This window comes from Haliotis asinina, chromosome 4 (genome assembly GCF_037392515.1).
Source record: "Haliotis asinina isolate JCU_RB_2024 chromosome 4, JCU_Hal_asi_v2, whole genome shotgun sequence".
In the NCBI taxonomy this organism is placed as follows: domain Eukaryota; kingdom Metazoa; phylum Mollusca; class Gastropoda; order Lepetellida; family Haliotidae; genus Haliotis; species Haliotis asinina.
The window spans coordinates 39,978,206-39,998,229 of NC_090283.1; the positions used below are offsets into that span (position 1 = coordinate 39,978,206).

The 20,024-nt window shown below is 40.0% G+C and overlaps 1 protein-coding gene across 1 annotated transcript in view; it reads left to right on the plus strand.

Annotated features, from left to right (window-relative positions):
• The window catches only part of LOC137282073 (uncharacterized), a 25,015-nt gene extending 15,740 nt beyond the window's left edge, over positions 1–9,275 (plus strand). The window contains exons 7-12 of the mRNA XM_067813816.1: positions 2,780–2,837; positions 3,787–4,107; positions 6,085–6,228; positions 6,846–6,992; positions 7,503–8,609; positions 9,098–9,275. Coding sequence (XP_067669917.1) covers positions 2,780–2,837; positions 3,787–4,107; positions 6,085–6,228; positions 6,846–6,992; positions 7,503–8,609; positions 9,098–9,255 — 1,935 coding nt within the window. The 3' untranslated portion in view covers positions 9,256–9,275. The remainder of the gene's footprint in view (positions 1–2,779; positions 2,838–3,786; positions 4,108–6,084; positions 6,229–6,845; positions 6,993–7,502; positions 8,610–9,097) is intronic.
• The last annotated feature ends 10,749 nt before the right edge of the window (positions 9,276–20,024 follow it).

Here is a 20,024-nt window from a genome sequence, read left to right on the forward strand (position 1 = left end):
GTTACATTGGGAAAGGTAATATTATCTACATGTATACAGCTGGAAGAATGAAGTTCGTCGATGCGATCAACGTCATGTTGTGTTACTGTTGGCTGTTCGCGCGCGCAAAGACCCGATGTGCACACGTCACCGACCTGTCTCGCGACTCTCTGTCACGTACAGGCACTTCACGTGCAGGTTCACAGACGTTATGAACAATAGATGATTGCTAAGTGCGGCGTAAAACTAAACTCACTCACTCACTCTGATTGTATTTCACATCCGCCGGTTTTAGAAATGTCCCAGCAATATCACAGCTGGGGACACGTGTAATGGGCTTCAAGCATTGGATCCGTGTAGGGAATGGAACCCGACCTGACGTGCGAACGCTTTAACCACGATGCTACCCATCTGCCCCAATTGACAAAACAGGCTAACACATGGGTAAAAAATAATCTTTAACCCATTTACTCATATGATATACCAAGATTGCATATAACACGGACATAGTGTGCACTATTGCAACATAAGTGAGATGCTAACCCTTCTGTTTCCAGTTAGCGTGTACGATTTGGTCCGGAGCAACGAAATACATCAATATAATCATCAATACAGAAGACGCTAGTTTATGATCATATCTTGAAACATCATTGTGATATCAAAGCTCTAAGTGGATCATGTATCACAATCTATCAATGCAGCTGGTCAAACAAAATACCGATGTCTACAGGTCAAGGATCAACGCGGTCGTACTTTATCACCCGGTCACCTTTCACCTACTTGTTTCCCGTCCTTCCCGATACCCCTCTCCACAATCTGGGTCAGTACCCCGCCGTCTTGGCAGCTATGCCAGAATCAAATCAGCTTTTGTTGCGATAATAGTGTTATAACAGCAAACTAGCACGGTCATGTCATCATGGGGAATTTATTCAACATGTGAATATGACGTAAGTTTACATCAGATGTAAATGCGGCGTGGAGTCTTGCTCAAGTGCCTGATGTTGGTTCGTGTCGACGTAATGCAATGCCTAATAAATATCTATGTATATCTATGTAATCTATATATCTAAGTATCTATCTATCTGCGTAAGTATCATGTTTTGACTTACGGTTGTGTCTGACTCCCAGTTCCTTACCGGTTCGAATACAGTGTGCAAAATAACCACTGGCCCGACAGCCCGTGGCTAATAAATATCCCACCGGACCAGTAAATCTCTACAATCACAGACCCGACTGGTTTGGGAATATCACATATGACGCTGTCCGACTAATAACACACTTTCAAATCATGTAAGATTAGGGTCTGATAAAACAACCCCCTACCCCCCAAAAAAAACCCCCAAAAACCAAAAAAAAACCAAACAAAAACAAACAAATAAAAAAACAAAAACAAACAAAAACAAAACATAAAAACAAAACAAAACAAACAAACAAAAGAAAGAAAGAAAGAAACAAACAAACAAAAAATCACACACAAAAAATATCATGACATTACACCTTTTTCTATTTATTACAGTTTTCAAGATAAAATATAAGTTTAATACACATGTCACACGGACCGACATCTGATTTGTCTAAAATTCTTAATGACTGGAAACTGTGAAAGGTACAACCCTGACATGATGACATGGCATCAATACAATTCAAATGTGCAACACGCGTGTCGTCGACGTCGGCGTGAATATATGATACGAAATAGCTTATAAAGTTAGCTAGCTTTTAGTTTAACCCTCAGAAAATAGTTCACACACGCTATAATGGTCCCCCTACAAACAGCTTGGACACGTTACCCCCGTCTTCAAATTCATTGTTGTTCGCGGTTTTCAATCCCTTTGAGGTCCATGTAACGCAGAACGCACATAGTGTAAGGTGTATCAACCGGATCGGTGCCTCGTTGAGCCAAGCTCTGCAGTAAGAGGTGTTTGATTTATGAGATTTGGCCACCCGTTAAGTTACGCAAGACTTAAACCCACAGGGCACATTTTAACTTATGCACTGCTCATTCAATAACTCAAGATGCGATTATCGTGAATCCTACTGTACTTTGACACGTGAAGATCCGGGTTAGAATTGATCTTTAGTAACCCGTGGTTGTCATAAAAAGCAACTAATTGGATCGGGTGTTCATGCTCGCTGACTGAGCTGACACGTCATCTTATCCCTATTGCCTAGATTGATGCTCATGCTGTTGATCACTGGATTGTCTTGTTCAGACCCACTTGTTTACAAACCGCCGACATACAGCTGGAATGTTGCTGATTCCTGCGTAAAACTAAACTCACTCACTTGACTTTGATTAACAGCAGACAGTGTCATTAAATCACGATATCTTTGAATGCCCCCTACGTCATCAAACACACTTCACGTATGACAATACTTTCCGGCTCAGGCGAGAAAGCTATCTCAGGGAACTTCAACAGCGCAAAGGTCTGTACATGGGGACATACCGTGCTTAGAAAGCTACTAGAGAGCTACTTAGGAGCAAGAGATCACCTACAACAGGATATGCGTGATAGGTCACTGACATGCAAACAATATTACATTTGTATTTATGTCAGCTGTCCCCAGAGCTTCCCTGTGCATTGTGTAGTGAGGATATATTGCCAAACAAATGTGAATGCTAAGTACCAGATAATGGAAATTTCACACTGACAACACTATCTCCGTAAACCCAAGCCTACCAAGTCCTCATACCCTCTCCCATTTATACTCCCCGTCCACCACCCCCCTCCCCTCCCCACCCGAACCCCATCCCACCCCTTCTGTACGTTAGGAACAACTATATTTTAATATTCCGCAGCTGCTTGGGGAAACGTACCAAAATGAGATCATCCTCCGAAATGTTGAAAACAACCGGGGTCGGTGGGGTAGCGTTCAAGCGTTCGTTCGTCATGCCGGCGGTGGGGGGAGAGAGGTGGGGGGATGAGTAAATATGGTAATATGAGTAATAATACTCCAGTAATATCTCAGCGGGGGACACTAAATATGATCCCCTCACATTGTACCCCTGCGCTGAATCGAGCCACGGCCTTCGTCGTGACGAGCGAACGCTTTAACCACTAGGCCATGTCAGTGCTTGTCTTCATGCCAAAAGGCCCAGTTTCTATTCCCCACGGGCCACATACTACTTCAAATAACTATGTAGTTATGAATTTAATAAAATTACCTGGCTTTGCAGAAGTACCTGAACAAAAAACCCAACTAATCTCTGTTTTAATGACATACCTCATGATTCATAATTATCAGCTGACTGACCTTTGACATGACGTGCCCCGTGTACCTGCCCACACGTAGGTGCCTTTGTGTCCATTGTATCCCATCTGCTTTTTCAACAAAGCACAGGCCCTGACCACATGAATTCCGCCAATGAATAAATCATGTGACATTACAAATGACCCAGTTATCACAACAAAGAATATTGAATATCTAGAATAAATCGGTGACATACATTACGGATGTGTTCCTAGAAAAAAATCGTTTTTTTCATCAATCCTTTATTCGAAACTAATCAATTATATAATTGCTATCTGATGTTAGCTGTCACTAAAACGTAGTTTACAAATAGTAATAGTTTAATGTCTCCTCGAAGACAGTGCAAGTTAAGCACATGTCACAGCAATCATAATCCATGTATATGATCCTATTTCTATGAAAGTGACCGACACGACCCACAAGCACGTGGTTGCCGTTAGGTAAACGAAAGCGATAAGGATTTAGTCGGCGCACACAAGGTCACCTTACGTGCAGTATCGGGCTTATACCTTGAGGGATTCATAGGAGTCATTGTGAAGTGACGGTTGTAATCAGCTGACGCTTCTTTGTGCTCGGCCATGACTGCCTGTGAGAACGACAGTGCTGGGGTAGGAGGGGGCGGTACTCATGAAGCCAAGGAGCATAACAGTCGGGACAATATGACAGTAAATGTTGATAAGTGCGTTTATATTCCTGTACCCGGTGATTACGTCAAGGCTCATGAACATGAGAGTGATAACGTGGATCGCAAGGATGTGGACGGACTGAAGCCGTGTTCTGAACCTGATGCTGAGGGTAGTGATGGTGATGAAGAGGATGATGATGAGGATGAAGGTCTTCCTGTCGACAGAGGCTGGGCGTGGATTATTCTGGCAGGTATGAGGTTTATTGCGTCATAAATATTTTGTGCCGCTATTTTGAATGACTGAAGTTTTATGAACAGACACATGCTGTAAACCTCGAATATGATATCAAGGACAGACGGTGTATAAAGTGTCTGCACGTCAAGAAGGCCAGGGCTGGATCCCCACATGGGTACAATGCGTGAAGCGCATTCCTGGTGTCCTCGCCCAGCACTAATTATTTCTAAAAGCGGCGTAAAACCTAATTCACCCTCCAGAACATCTGCTAAAATATATAGAGTGAGATGATTTTATCAATCTTGGAAATCCAAAAAGGGTTTATGAGCCTGGAAGAACCCTGCTGTCACACCAAGTGCTTGAGTGGGAGTGTGCTACAACCCAGACTAATAATAGTTTTGTGGTGCTACCCTGTTGAGATACAAAAGCAAAATGAAATTTGAATATTCCGTCTTTCACGTAGACACAGTAAACTGAAGCCGAACATCGTATCTCATAGATCGATGCTCATGATGTTGATCACAGAATTGCCTGGTCCAGACTCGATTATCTAAATACTTCCCCTTGGTGCGGCGTTAGACAACAAAATAAACAACAACAAAACACTCACACTTCGCTGGGTAAACAACATACGCCAGTCAGGGTAATAACAAGAAAGAGATTATATTGTATTTTGGTATAAATCTCTTCTTACGGCAGAAGATCTGTCCACTAGTTGTGTCATTTGTTGTATCCAGGCTAGGATACAACAGTCAGTATTTTTAACGCAGGTAGTAATCAGTTTCAAAGTGGACATGTTTGGCACTTATCCAGTTGAAACGGGGGTGGGGGTGGGGGCGCAGCCTAGAGGTTAAAGCGTTCGCTCGTCAAGGCCGAAAATTCGGCTTCGGTTCCCCACACATGTATGAAACCCATTTTCTATGTGTTCTTCTTGGAACATTGCTAAAAGCGGCGTAAAACTAAACTCACTCACTCTACTGGAAACATTGGTTACGCACGTATTCTATTGTGTAATAGGGAGACTCACTTAACAGCCTTATATCAATGTGTCAGTTCCCACACAATTTGTAAAGATAACGATTACGACCTAAAACTTACGGAGGGTCATGGCACGACTATGGAGAAAACAGCTTGTTCTGCTTGGACACCTTTGCTCACGTTCATATAAACAATCATTCGTTTAGTCGACCTCGGGCTTGTCTCGAGTTCTGTTGAAAAGCGTGTGAATGCGTACTGTTCTCCAAGTGGGTAGCATGTTATGAAAACATGTCGCGTTTTTCTATTGATAACAACGTCTATAACGAAGTTGTTATCCATAAATACGCCATGTTTTCAAGTTTGTCCAACTTCTTAAATGGTTGTCAAGACTTCCTTTGTGAAAGGTTCGTTCTCAAATTTTAGTGAGGCACAGGTGGCCCACATGACACGTGTGTGAACAGGTATAGAACCTGGGTTCGAATCCAAGTCGGCCATGATGTTTCTTTGTTAGTCACCATTTACCCTTGCTCGTAGACTTCACAAAACTGGTTAACCTCTTAAACCTCTATTAGGGGTCATCGGTGGCCAGTCGTCGCATTTTGCCATACAGAGTGGCGTCCCATGGGCACACCAGAAACCTATGTTTGTGAATTCAAATCCCGCTTCGTCCAGAGTATGTTTCTAAGGTTTGTGTGCACCATACCCATGGTTCATTAATAACATAAATGTCTCAGACTGTCATAATTTCGGGGTTTTCTCAATGTTGAAAAAAGACACATATGAAACAAACTATACGTAATTGCCCTGAACTGCGGTTGAAAATGACGTTGAACAAAAAACACTCGTTCACTCAGATATCAGGTGTCACCTTCTTATAGTGCAAAACACAGAGATGATACAACCGACTTGTGTCGTCTGTCTAAATACATTATCGTGATGTTAATTATGAAGACTGTTTTGGTGTATCCCACAAAACTTGATCATAGTTTTGTTTTAGTTTTCATTTTTTTTCAAGGTTGTTTCCTCAACATTGGATTGATGATCGGCTATAGCCGCGGACTTGCCATGCTGTTTGTTGAGTATCTGAAAGTGTTCGGCGCATCGACGGCTAAGACAACACTTTTAATGGGAGTCAATGCTGGGTTTTACAGTTTGGGTGGTAGGTATATTGCCATTCTTCTCCTACCCGCTCTTAATGCTGCGTGCTGCACATATGCACCCAGTGTAGTGAAATATTCCCTTATGGGTTTGTTGTCCTTTTGAACGGTTCGACGCTTTAAAGCTCCACTGTTAGTGGTCATGATATGAGCAATGAATTTACATGACATCGTCATATGTCATCTTCTCAAGAAAATAAACATAATCGTTGTGATCAGTGTTATTTCAACATGTCCTCTCGCATTAGTTTCGCTATATATACCATTCTAGGTAGGGCATATTCCATTTAACAAGCAACGACAAGCCAATGACAATTATTGCCATATATATATGTCAATAACATATGAAACACTTCACATAAATTGTCACGTGTACACTTAATTTACCTTCATTACCTGTTTTCCCCTTCGCTTCAACATTTGCAGTTTATCAATCTTGAAAGTCCAAAAGCCCAAGATACCACCCCCACCCCCCACCTCCCAAAGCGATTAATCACGCAAAATGCAATACTTACTACTCAAATTGGGTAAAAGTAAACTCATTCAGTATAATTCAGGTTTTGAAAACACATTTTCAGAATGTACTTAACAAATGCATCATTGCAATTTCTTCTTTCAGCTCTTATTTCTATGCATATCATCGTCAGTTTAATCGGAATCAGAAAGACCTTACTTCTGGGAGCGGCAATAACTTGTATTGGGATGACGACAGCAATCTTCGCCACAAGTATTGACTTTCTTATTGGAACACACAGCATATTAATCGGTATGTATACCAGGCACAACTGGATGTATTCTACACAATCTTATGCATATGCATGTTTAATGTCTATCTACCAAAGAATACAGACACGTTGGCTAGAAATGATGTACATGGTGCTTTGATTGCAGAACAAGATCGAATGTCCAGATGTCATAAAATCTCACGCGTTATCTCACCTTGATCATGACATGAATCATTCGTCTGTGAAACCGGCGATCCCCATGTTAATTCATGTTGATATATTGTTGATAGACAGTCACTCTTAGAGTCCAACAGCAAATCAAAGAAATAGACTTCAAGATCGATATCATGAAGCCATATTGTATTGCTATCTAATGAGTGTATTCCAGTGCAAAAGAGCAGTCCATTTGCCACAACTTTGCATTGAGAAACACGTTCCATCTTGTTCATAAGGAGTCTAATATGTACACATTTTTTATATCTGTGTCTAAGTAAAAAATATGAATATTCTATGCTTCAGAATTTCATTTTTTCCGTCATATCTTTTTCCAGGATTTGGGAACTCGATGATTTACGGACCATCTATGGTAAATATTGGCCACTATTTCAAAAAACGTCGAGGCCTAGCATCAGCAGCCGCTATGTCATCAGTCAGCTTCGGCGGAAGTGTATTTCCGCCATTAGTTAGATACCTCTTGGATGAATTTGGTCTCTTTGGCACCATGACTATTCTGACAGGTATTGTCTTGAACATGTTCGTCGGGGCTGCTGTCCAACGGCCACTGGAGTCATTCAGGAAGAAGTCATCTGCCAATAAACCCACAGAGAAAATGGATAAAACTCCACATCTTAAGGAACACCCCAAACCTTTGGTTATCAGTGAGTTAAAGAAGAACGAAATGCGTCGTGACATCAGTTCTAGTGTTGAAAAGATTCTACATTCCAGAGAAAAGGACATCAATGTTCAGAACTCTGCATCAGATTCACCATTTCTTGTGAGGAGACTAAGAACAGATTCCGAATCGAGTGCAGTGTCAAAATCAAAGCGAAACATACTTCTATTCACCAGTCAGTCCGATTTCGGGTCCCTTGCAATGATGAACATAAGCGTTCAAGACATTGATGGTGTTGAAAGTGTTGATTCTTCGAGCAAGTCAAGAAAATGTGGCTTTTATATCAAAAAGGCTTTGTCATCCCTCGACTTCTCTCTGTTCAAGATGCCTATGTTTCGACTTATTATCCTCGTGGCGTTCTTCAGTGTTCTCATTGGCGTCACTCCAGTATATATTCCTGCGCTGGCGAAAGAGAAAGGTTTGGAACAGACGGATGCAGCGCTGTTCTTAACAATTGCTGGGGCAGTGGACTTCTTTTGCCGACTCCTGGCTGGGTTCCTAATTGATCTGGGACATGTTAGTGCCCACACTGTTATGGCTATAGGGTTAGCAATTGCCGGAACGCTGACGCAGTTCACTTCCTTCTACAACTCTTACGCTTTAATGATGGCGTTTACTGTGACAATGACGGTGTTTTCCTGTACATATTTTGCCCTGATTAACGTGGCAATAATTGATTTCATGGGTCTGGATTACCTTGGAAAGACGTTGGGATTTGTGTCATTGTTTCATGGAATGTCCATAGCTATATGTCACCCAATTGTAGGTAAGACGACTATTGTAGTACGCAAAACATAAGAGATTAAGTTATGATTACACGATGCCATTTAGAAAGTGGCCAAGTGCAACATGTGTCATATTTGGGATTTCACTCTCTTAGTATAGTACAAATTCTTGAACATATTTGGTTGAGTCCCATCGGGGATTCGAACCCGCACCAGTTGTCCGACTTCCATTTTTTGTGGAAGTCGCTGTGGCTGAGCGGGCTAGGCGGCTGACTTTGTGTGCTGGCGATTAGGTGCCTGATGACTCTGAGGGTGCGGGTTTGAATCCCAGGTGGGACTCAACCAAAAAGGTACTAACATTTGTACTTTACTAAGAGAGTGAAATCCCAAATATGACATATGTTACAGATTAAGCTGTCTGATTGAAACATTCAACTGTAAATGCGTCCTGAAAGAAGAATGGAATACACCACTCTGTCTTCGTCTTTTGCAGTGATGTCATCAACATCTGTTTGGGTTTATGTTTCAGGGGGTATTCGTGACGCTACAGGGTCTTACTTCTGGGGGTTCAGCTTCATGGGAGCTTGTGCCTACGTCGGTGCCGCCTTGCTGCTTAGTACACCCCTGTACAAGAAATGTTTTCAGAAGGAATCCAATGAAGACAGATGCAATAACACAGCAGAGTAACACCTATGAACCCATCTCATCACAACCCCATTCATGATCGCATCTTCCAGGAAATTTAAAGAAGTCTCAGAGTACAATCGATTTACAAAGAAGTGCATGTTCGCTGTTTTCCCCCAGAGGGGACCTTTAGGAATCATATACCAAACAAATAATATGGCAGCAGAAAGGTAACAGCAGCCAGAAGCCTTTCACTGAAATGAAGCTGCCCACCTGTGTAAAAGTGTCGTCGAATCGATGGTGGTATACCTGAGTATATATAAATAAATGTGTGGAATGTAATTTATAAACGTTTTGTAATATCCAGGGTAAGAATAGGGCATCCTTAGTTCACATTATCTTTACTAGAATAAAATGGAGTTGGAGGAACAAGGAAGGAGGCATCAGTCTACACAATTCGAATAGGATGGCATGTGTCAGCTCGGTCCCTTTTGTCGCCTTTTACAAGCCTCAAAACACTGCACATATTTTGAGTGAGTGAGTGGGTGAGTTAATATTTAACGTCACATCAGCCAATATTTCAGCCATATTGTGATGAGAATATTTAACACTGAAAAGAAATATATGTCTACTATAAAAACATGTCGACGAAGGACAGTAAGAGACCTAGAATGTCACAGTTATCATTAACACTAGCGTGGAAAGTTAAAATTAATATCAGTATCTGAACAAAACAATATGAAAACAGGCTATAGATCGCCAACAACCGAATGTAGATCACTATACTAGGGACCATGGGGACTTACAGTACCTTTGCTACCTGCAAGGGCCCTAGTTGGATTTACACCATCCCTTCAGCTGCTGGAGAGTGAATGAAATGCTAGCCAAAATTAAAATAACATGAACACTACGACTAAAAACCTGGTAGATTTAAATTTACATCAGATGTCTTGGGACTTACGTACCCTCTCAGGAGGACAATAATTTTACAATACTTCAACCCCCTTTGAGGGTACAGCCACTAACAATTCTAGTTACCAATCTAAACTACCAATAATTAAGATACATCTACAGAAACATATTGCTCTAAATTCAACAATGAAATCAATCTCCATTAAAAAAACCCAATGATTAAATGAAACGTAACAGTAGTAAAAAGATCCTTCATAGTTGTGACATTGAAATATTTATTCCTTGTGATGGAGAATTCAACACAGTCAAGCAGGATGTGCTTGATCGTGACTCTCTCATCACAAGGGATACAAAACGGAGGATCCTCACCTTTAACAGGTAGTTGGGTATATCTTGTATGGCCAATACGACATACTTAGAGTGACTGTATTATTACGCCGTTTGGCAATATTCCCCAACAATATCACGGCGTGATAATAAGTGATGAAGGGAAATTAGGGGGAAAAACATATTCCAGCATGAGGTCCATTTTGGATGTTCCCTGTCATAATATTGCTGGAATATTGCTACTCACTCACGGCCTTTCGACCACAGGCAATGTGAAATACTGTTTTACTAAATTAAAAGGATTGACTTAAAAAGTAACTGTTCAATGAAACTAGTACACAACACAACATTGTTGCTTTAGAGAGAGAAATATGTTCCAGAATTCCGTTTACCATTCCCACCCCAACAAATGAAGCAACGTTACTTTTTGGGTGCTAGTTTCATGTCTCAGCACTATCCAACTGTATGCGACATGTAACAATGGGATATAACATAGATGGTAAAGAATATACTAATTTTCTGTTATACTAAACTGCAACAGCTGTTAATGACACGTGTCTGGCAACGTATGTTTCTACGTTGTACCTACAGTATATCATCATGGATACTTGTCAGATTTGGGGGGTATTAAAGCAGCATTTTCAGTGAGTGCTACAAGAGTATCCATCAAAAGATTAGACTCGCTTAATGTACTCACTATGTGTCACGCACAGACACACAAACATATGCGTGTGTGCCCGTGTGTGTGTGAATTTGCCCTCTAACTTGGGGGAACAAACTGCCTATGAACTACAACAAAGTCATGCACCAAATTTATGAAAACACACGCAAAACAAACAAAAACTTTATGTAAATGGGTGCGTTTCAATGTAAAAGTTTGTTCCACCATTTACGGAACACATGACAATAATCTTTTCAACTCTAAAATTTCGTCAGCAATGCATCAATTTATGATTAAACGGTACCTTTACAAATTATGGAATATTTTACAAAATCTAGTTCAGAACGGTTAACTGACTCCAGTGACTTCATTTGTGAGTGTAAACTTTTGATGGGTGGTATATACATAAAGTGTGGGAGTTGAGAAAGAAACCACATCTTTGTATCTTTGTACCTTTCAAGTATATTTCACATGTGGAAAATAACAAAGGAATAGGTCAATCAGAGGTTACTTAATATTGTGATTGGATCTGCTGCGAAGGAGTCAGGACTGCACCAACATTGAAAATATTAAATGTCGAAGTTAACATGTATTTGCGCTGAAGAGCATTAATGCATGAATGTAGAATGTCAATACAAAAATATTCAATCTTTACTATCCTCGGAAACAAATTCCATTTGCTGCAAAAGTGAGTGAGTGAGTGGGTTTTACGCCGCTGTTAGCAATATTCTGGAAATATCACGGCCGCCGGGGATACCAGAAATTGACTTCATATTCTGAACCCGTGTGCGGATTTGAACCCATTTCTTCGGTGTGACCAGCGGGCGCTGTACCCAGTAGGTTAACCCACCGCTCTGTGTGGCAAAAGGAAAAGTAGCTACGAAAGAAATGCGAATGGATCATTGAAAACCAGTGACGACAGCGGTTGTTATTAAAGTGAGTAGTCCCCACAAAGAAGCAAAAACCCCAATTAATTGCTTGAATATGCTTGAACTTTTGATTGCCAATCTCCATTATGGCGGCATACACGACATGCGTGACAAGAACATAAATGTATCGTGAATAGTGAATAGTGTAAATGTAAATAGTGACACGATGATCTGCATGGACGTGTGTGTAATTCAAAAAGAGGACCTCGTATTAGTACACTCAGCTATGAATATTTACAAACCGCAGCATCAGGAAATTCGTCGTGGCACATAAAGGTAGCGATTGAATGATGTATTGGCCAATCGTATCACCCGAACTTATTCGTACTTGCCATTTGCCTCATCTGGACGTGAGTAGGCATTTAAAATGATCAGTTTGAAAGCAAGATGCATATTACGCAACGGCCAGGCCAGTGTTCCTAGAGAAAGAAAATGAAATGGATCTGTCGAAAATTGTTATATATTCGTATGATTAAGAATTGTCGCTTGATTTGGCTCTTCGTTGGCACGAACTTCCTAACTTGCCTGATGTTCTAAAGGAAAATCTTTCACGAAGGAAAATTTTCCATAACCCTTGTTTGTCGTAAGACTAATTGGATCGAGTGACCAGACTCGCAGACTTGTTGACACATCTTTTGTGTCGAAATTATGTAGATCAATCATGATGTCAGTCACTAGATTATCTGGTCCAGCTCTAAATTTCTGCCTGCCATACGTCCATACGTACTATGACACATAATTTTGATAATTTTAAGTTAACAGATGTGTCCGTATCAGTAGTGTTCTAGCAATCAGTTCACTTTTCAGTCGTGTTTAGTGCTATGTTGGCAGTGATGCGAAAGCATGACAAAACGTCTATATGACCGGTTTATCAGATACAATTTCATCAAACCACAGAGCAGGGTCATATATAACCTGACAATTTTACTCACTGGGATATCCATACTGCATACACCGTATTGATGTCAAAATATAGAGTATTACTTACCCAATATCTACTAATATAGTTTATAACGGAGACACGTCTACAGCATTACTAATCGTTTCTTTGATTACCCGGCAAAATCTATTTATCTAATTTACCATTTATTTATCTAATGAGCAATTATAAACATATTTTGAGGTTGCATCCGACATTACGACGTTGCATTTCTAATATGCTGATCTTGTTTGCCACGCATCTCAAGACGATGTGCAAACTTTGTTTTGTAATTTAGTCAAACTACTCATTGCTTAATACTTAAGAGCTACAAAATATATCCAGGTGTGTATTATACTTAAACGTGGGAAATATTAATCCTGGAACATTTGCATTATTCGAGATAACGTATTTGTACCTGATGTTAACAACTAAAAAAGAGACACAGGCATCAAATAGATACAATTGATATCTTGTCCAATGTTCTTAATACAGACAACTCTTTGGGAATTTGAAGTAAAACATTTATCACAAAAGCAATGAAGCTAAAAGATTTTATTTTGTGGCAGAACAAAACAGATAATTAGACTCTCCGTAGAATTCAGCTCTATGTGCTAATTCGGTCACATTAATTACAAATTCTTTGCAAATAATTCGAGTACAGCAAAATATGTGTTCACTTTTATCACAGACCATAGTGAAGAGTCACGTTTGATTTGACATTTTCACATGACGGGGCATCGATACCGCCGACACAATAATGATATCAAAACATTGAATATTTCCCGAGCGATATCTCCTGTTGAAGGGAGTTATCGGTGACGCATATAGAGCATTGCCATTCGTTGTCTCTGATAGTTGTTCCCAGGAAACATCTCACTGAACCCCGTCAGCAGTTATACACGTGTTGGTGATACATACGGCGTTTAGTCTTTGCATATTTTAGTAGTACTGGATATAATATCTTATCGTCTCTGGAAGATTATATATTATTATATTTTTTACAGATTAGAATGAAAATGCAGCAGAGAGGGTTCGGGTGATCCTGGCACAGTCAGGCTGGTCAAGCTCATCATCAGCTCAGGGCCCTCGCCCCCTCTACACGCAGCCCAGACAGCGAATGGGACTTCTCCCAGGAAACACTGCCTAGTCGAACCCACCAAGAACTTTCCGGAGAATATGGAGGCTCCCCAACACTGCAGCCTTCTGCATTACCCAGATTGTCAGAAGGGCTGTGCTCCCGGTGGAGAACCCGGGCACTCTCCTGATCTGCGCCAAGAGATCAGGAGGTACCAAACCAAGGGCACCGAGAACAATGGGGAGCCTGACGACAGTGTACTTGGGATGCAAGCGAGACATTTCAAAGGCGAGGTCCGCATATTTATCATGCTTTTTATTATATTATCTATTATTGTTATTATTATAGTTATTATAGACCTACTATACAAAGTATATCCATAAATGTAAATGGCCGTGGATAATATTAGACCTGAAACATTTGCATCAGTCAAGAGAACATATATTAGTATTCTGATATTAACACGCACGCACATAGAACCATGAACGGATTCAGATCATTTAGTTTGCAGCTCTGTGGACTTCCTGTCTTTTTGTAGGAGTTTCATACACTGGCTGTAGCCTGTTACATAGGGTATTGTTTGGTTCACAGGATAACTAATTAATCATTAATGAAAAGAGGACAAACTTTAAAAATCATTATGATTTTCAAATTCCTTTGAATGAGAATCATTACAATTAGAAAATGTATGCTTCAGTTACAGTTACACGCATAATAGAACCATGCGAATATCTCTGAGCGCTCATGAATAATGTTTTTATTGAATTTCACCTGGTTGATGGTCGTTCGAACAATGAAACATTTGTCAATCCATTCATAACAACATATCACCTAGATGCTGATGTGCTGCCCCTTGCACAGGTGACCCAATATCCCAGTTTGGGGCTCAGGGTAGTGATATCATGGGTTCCGTAGCAACAGCTTTCTCCAAAAAGTATGTTATCACATGACAAGGGCAAGAAGGACCCCCAACTTGAAATCATCCTCTTTCTGACGGCACTGTGGTAACATCCCATATCAATCTGTGGATTGCATTTTTGACAAATGACCACTGAGTAAACTGAATTTTTGCATAACAAGATAAGTAATTCTGTGATGCTTATACAGGAATGCACTGGCTAATTGCAAGTGTTTGGTTCCTGCAATCAATGATTCTGGCTGTGCCACTCATTTCTGACTATCTAAAAGTGCAAACTATGGAAGAAATAATGGGATATATTCCTTGGAATATATATCCTGTTGTCTGCAATATATATCCTGTTGTCTGCAATATATATCCCGTTGGACATTAATTTCCTTCTACCTCCACTAAGAAAGTGTAATCTCAAATACACCATACCTTACACTTGACCACTTTCTAAATGGTATTGTCTCATCACATAATATACAATCAAGATTTTGTGTGCTGGCGATTACATGTGCCACACATATATCCGCACAAAACGATATATCCGCACAAAACGGTGATGTGGCCAAAACAAGTCTTGTGGATGAATGATGTTTGTTACGAAGATATTCACATCTGATGCTTTCTTTTCAGAAGGCATTGCTGGATAAAAATTAGAATCTTACACTTACAAGTTACAAGTTGAAAGTAAAATGTCACGCTAATTTAGACGAATGTGCAGATTTACGGGCGTTGACCAATCAATAGAGTTACTTCGACCACGCCCCATTTGGTGCGGATACATCTTCATGCATTTGTGACGAGATTGTTTAGTTGAGTTTCAAAATCGGGTTACAATCGACTTTCAAAAATAACAATAAAGAATTGGTAGGTGTCATGTGTGGTGCTCAGTATGAGTGACCAGTCAGCCATGGTTATGTTTACATTATCTTTTAACTGATTGCCTGCTATGGTAGTGTACAGATGGGCAAAGCGAGGGGTAGATGTACACTAAGTGTCCGTATAATGTATTGTACTGTGAAGAATGTGAGTAGGTTGTCATCTCAAATTTGTGGAGACACAGGTTCGGGTTCCAGGGCTGATGCATTTGCGTAGTATACTTGGGCAAGATATTCGGATCCACATTGTCTCAGTTCAACCAGATGTTATATGGGCATCCGTGAGGATGTGTTAGCAATGTGAGTGTTTAGTTCATTTTGCTTAACATGCAACAAGGCTGTGTCATATGATCGGGGATTTTGATGTATATAGCGACTTCAGCAAGCAATATATCTGGATATAAGTGCCATATGAGCGGACTAATAGTATGATTATGACTATAAACATTACGACAAATTGACTGTTCAATGAACGTGCCAGGTTAATATCAATCAAGTTAGGGCATCAGTTTAATATCAATCAATCCCGAATATATTATTTCATAAGAATTCCCTTCGTTTATTCTGACGACTTTTCTTCATATTGAACTGATTTGTATGAAACTATCCGAAAAATGATTTATGACTTGGCCAAAGGAGGAGATATCATGGTACATAGTTTCTTTTTACGATTCCCGTAGAAATACAGTTTGACAACCTTTGATCACAATGAAGTTTTTCAAATAAATGTTCATTATATAATGGAAAGCAAAGATTGTGAATCGTGAACATTGTATGAAACTATTCGAATAATGATTTATGACTTGGCCAAAGGAGGAGATATCATGGTACATAGTTTCTTTTTACGATTTTTACGGTTTGACAACCTTTGATCACAATGACGTTTTTCAAATAAATGTTCATTATATAATGGAAAGCAAAGAGGGTGAATCGTGAATTATGACAAACATCTGGCGAATCATTACACTTTGATGTTCTGTCCACAAACCCACAAATCAAATGAAAAAGATAAATATGTTTGTACATAACTTTCACAAATTTTATCATTCATTAATATTGTCAGTCTCACATATAAGATTAAATGAAATCCCTGTTCATAAACTTGACGAAGGGGAAAACCGGAAACGTCGTGTATGCAGTCGAGAACACGGTGGCATCCATACCATATATGTTGTATTATACTAGGTCATTAACTCGTTCAAACGACTTTACATTACTGATTATTGCACGTTACGAGAGCTCAGTACATCCCGAAATTTATGGTTCCCCTTCGCCTGCCCGGACTCACTCGGGAAGGAATGTCATTGAACCACGTTTGGTGTTCCCTGTGAGGCACAGTTGAATGGGTCAGGCAAATAGACACTTGACCAGGGGACAATGAACAGTATATCAAAAGTCGGCTCTTTACGAAAAACACGTTCCCGATCTAGTACACTTAACCCTTTTGATGGAAAGGTCAATAGAAACTACTGCTGCCAGGTCACAAAGGTGGGCTCGGTGTGACTTGACCGAGTGACCGACTGAATGCGTAATCGACACTATGGGTGAGTGAGTATGGTTTAAGCAGTGTTCCAGCAATATCACGAAGGGGGACACCAGAAATGGGCTTCACACTAAATGCCCATGTGGGTAAGAACCCGGGTCTCCGGCGTGACGGGTCAACGCTACAACTACTAAAGTACCGCCCGCCCAAATCTGCATTCTAACTTCTTTTGTGAGTGTTTTTTTGTTTAAGCATAAATGGGGACGAAAGATTCCTTGTTTCAGAAGAGACCACAATAATATTGACCACAATATCTTTAATTCAAATTGTTTTATTGTACAAACTGAAAGAAATACTCGTATTCATGTGTTTATCAAGAAGTATATTTCTGTCCCAGGGGTCCAAACGTAGCTGGTCTTCGTAATTAGAGACTGGCATGTTTCTTTAAAAGAAAACTCTCATACATTTTCGATAATATTTGGTCATGAATTATATATTTAGGGCATATGCACTCAATTTGGCTTCCAACTGATGCAATAAAGACTTGCTATCCCTTACGACTTGCCTGAAATTGATAATGGACACTTCTTGGCGAGGGAGCATCCAAACTGGTTACACTAGCCATAGATGGAATGTAAACGATTGCTCATTGCATCGAAAATGTCACATGTGGTGTTGTTGGAGTTTGCAAAACGGGTCTCAATTACATGCTGTTTTATAGGGAATTCGTAATTAGCACTAACTGACATATCTCTATGAGACTCGCTTGAAATAGTGTTCAGCCGCAGAGGGCACGAACATTGACTTAAGGCAACGTCACATTAATTCATTCGAACCTTTTAATTTAACATTGGCATATCTTTTGGAATAAATGATGCGGCAGCTTCCTGATAGTCTGTGTTATGGAGGGAAGTGCATTATGTATTTTAGACGGGTGTTACTGTGCCGTTAATGTTGGGTTGTAAATGTGACTGGGGTTATGCCATTTCGACTTTGGTAGTTTCTGATTCTTCAAAGGCATTTAGAAGTTGGTGTAGTAATACAGGACAAATTTTTATGGATAGCAACTTCTTGAGTTTATTTTCACGACGTTTCGGGGCTTATCCTAGCCCCCTAATCAGGTTGAGTTGAACTGAACAGTTTTAGTGGTTTCCGATGTGTTTTCAGTACGTGGGTAAATCCAAATCACTTTCTGTGTCTGCCCATGATGGTTAGTATGTTTGTGCTGGTGCTGGTTGAGGTAGCGCTTTATCTTGGGAAGATTCTTCTTATAGTCCTGATCAGCTGGGCTTAGCTTTTTGGTAAGCGTTTCCCTTTGAGATACGAGTTTGAGGCCACAGTCACTGTCTTCTCTCTTCTCTTAGGCACTGATTTTACAGTGCTCTTTCTCTTCTGGCCTAGTCCTCATCTAGTTGTATGCGGATGCTTCTTTTCAGAAGATGTGGAACTGCGTTGAACAAGTGTATCTTGCACGGTTTTGTAATGATAAACGCAAGTAGATACTCTGCAGTTCATTGGAATCTAAGACTCACAATTAAGTCTCGCCAATATAAAGTTACATCGCGAGTTGCAACATGGAGGGGAAAGTGTGGTATCTGGAGTCTAATTACGTTTTTACTCGTAGAGATGTGATGCTTAGACTCAGTGGATGTACACACCAAGTTAACTCAACAGATTGGATTCTCACACAAATATCACTAACATTCTTACAATGGACTAGGCCACCATTACCGCAATCCATACCGTTGTCACTACCTTCACAAGCAATACCATCAAAAGAAGTACAATTTCTCTTTATCACCAGCAACTGAAAAAATAGTAGGACAATAGCACCGAACAAAGTTCTACGGTGCTTCCAGTAGAACATCTGAATTCTTGTATTGAGTTTTCTTGGAATCCGCCACCCAGTCGCATTGCAAGGTCCAACACTCAGTAGCAACCCTCATGAATAATACACATCAACATTTAGACTCATTATTGTAAATGTTGCCACTTACATCAGTCAACAGTTGAAAAATATATTTTGCAAAATAGTCCCTACCGTTTAAAGGTACTCTCGACAAATTATCTGATGCATTGTAAAAGAAATTCGTAACTCTGAAAAGATTATTGTCATGATTTCAATAAATTATGAAAGTTTGTGATATCTTAACAAAACTTTACACCTAAACGCAACGAGAACTTCAACGTTGACAGTACTTTCTTAATGTAAAACCCAGCATTTCTTGGGGAGGCAGCACTTATGCTTACTGTTGCCGTCAACTGCTGGTGGTGCTTCTTCTTCCGGTTCAACATTCAACAATGGCACCAAGCGAAGCTCTACAGTGCTTCCAGTAGAGTAATCTGAATTCTTGTAATGAGTTTTCTTGGAATCTACCACCCAGTCGCATTGCATGGTCCAACACTCAGTGGCAACCCTCATGAATAATACACATCAGTGTTTAGAGTCACTATTGTAAATGTAGCAACATACATCAGTCAACAGTTGAAAACTACATTTTGCAAAATAGTCCATACTGTTTAGAGGTACTCTTTACACATTAACTGATGCATTGTAAAAGAAATTCGTAACGCTGAAAATATTACTGTTGTGAGTTCAATAAATTATGAAAGTTGGTGATATCTTAACAAAACGTTATACCTAAACGCAAACGTTCAAATCTCCGATATATGCATATGTTTTTTTCAGCAATTTGATGTCAAATAAGAAAGAGAGTATTAAAGTATAATTTCCACTT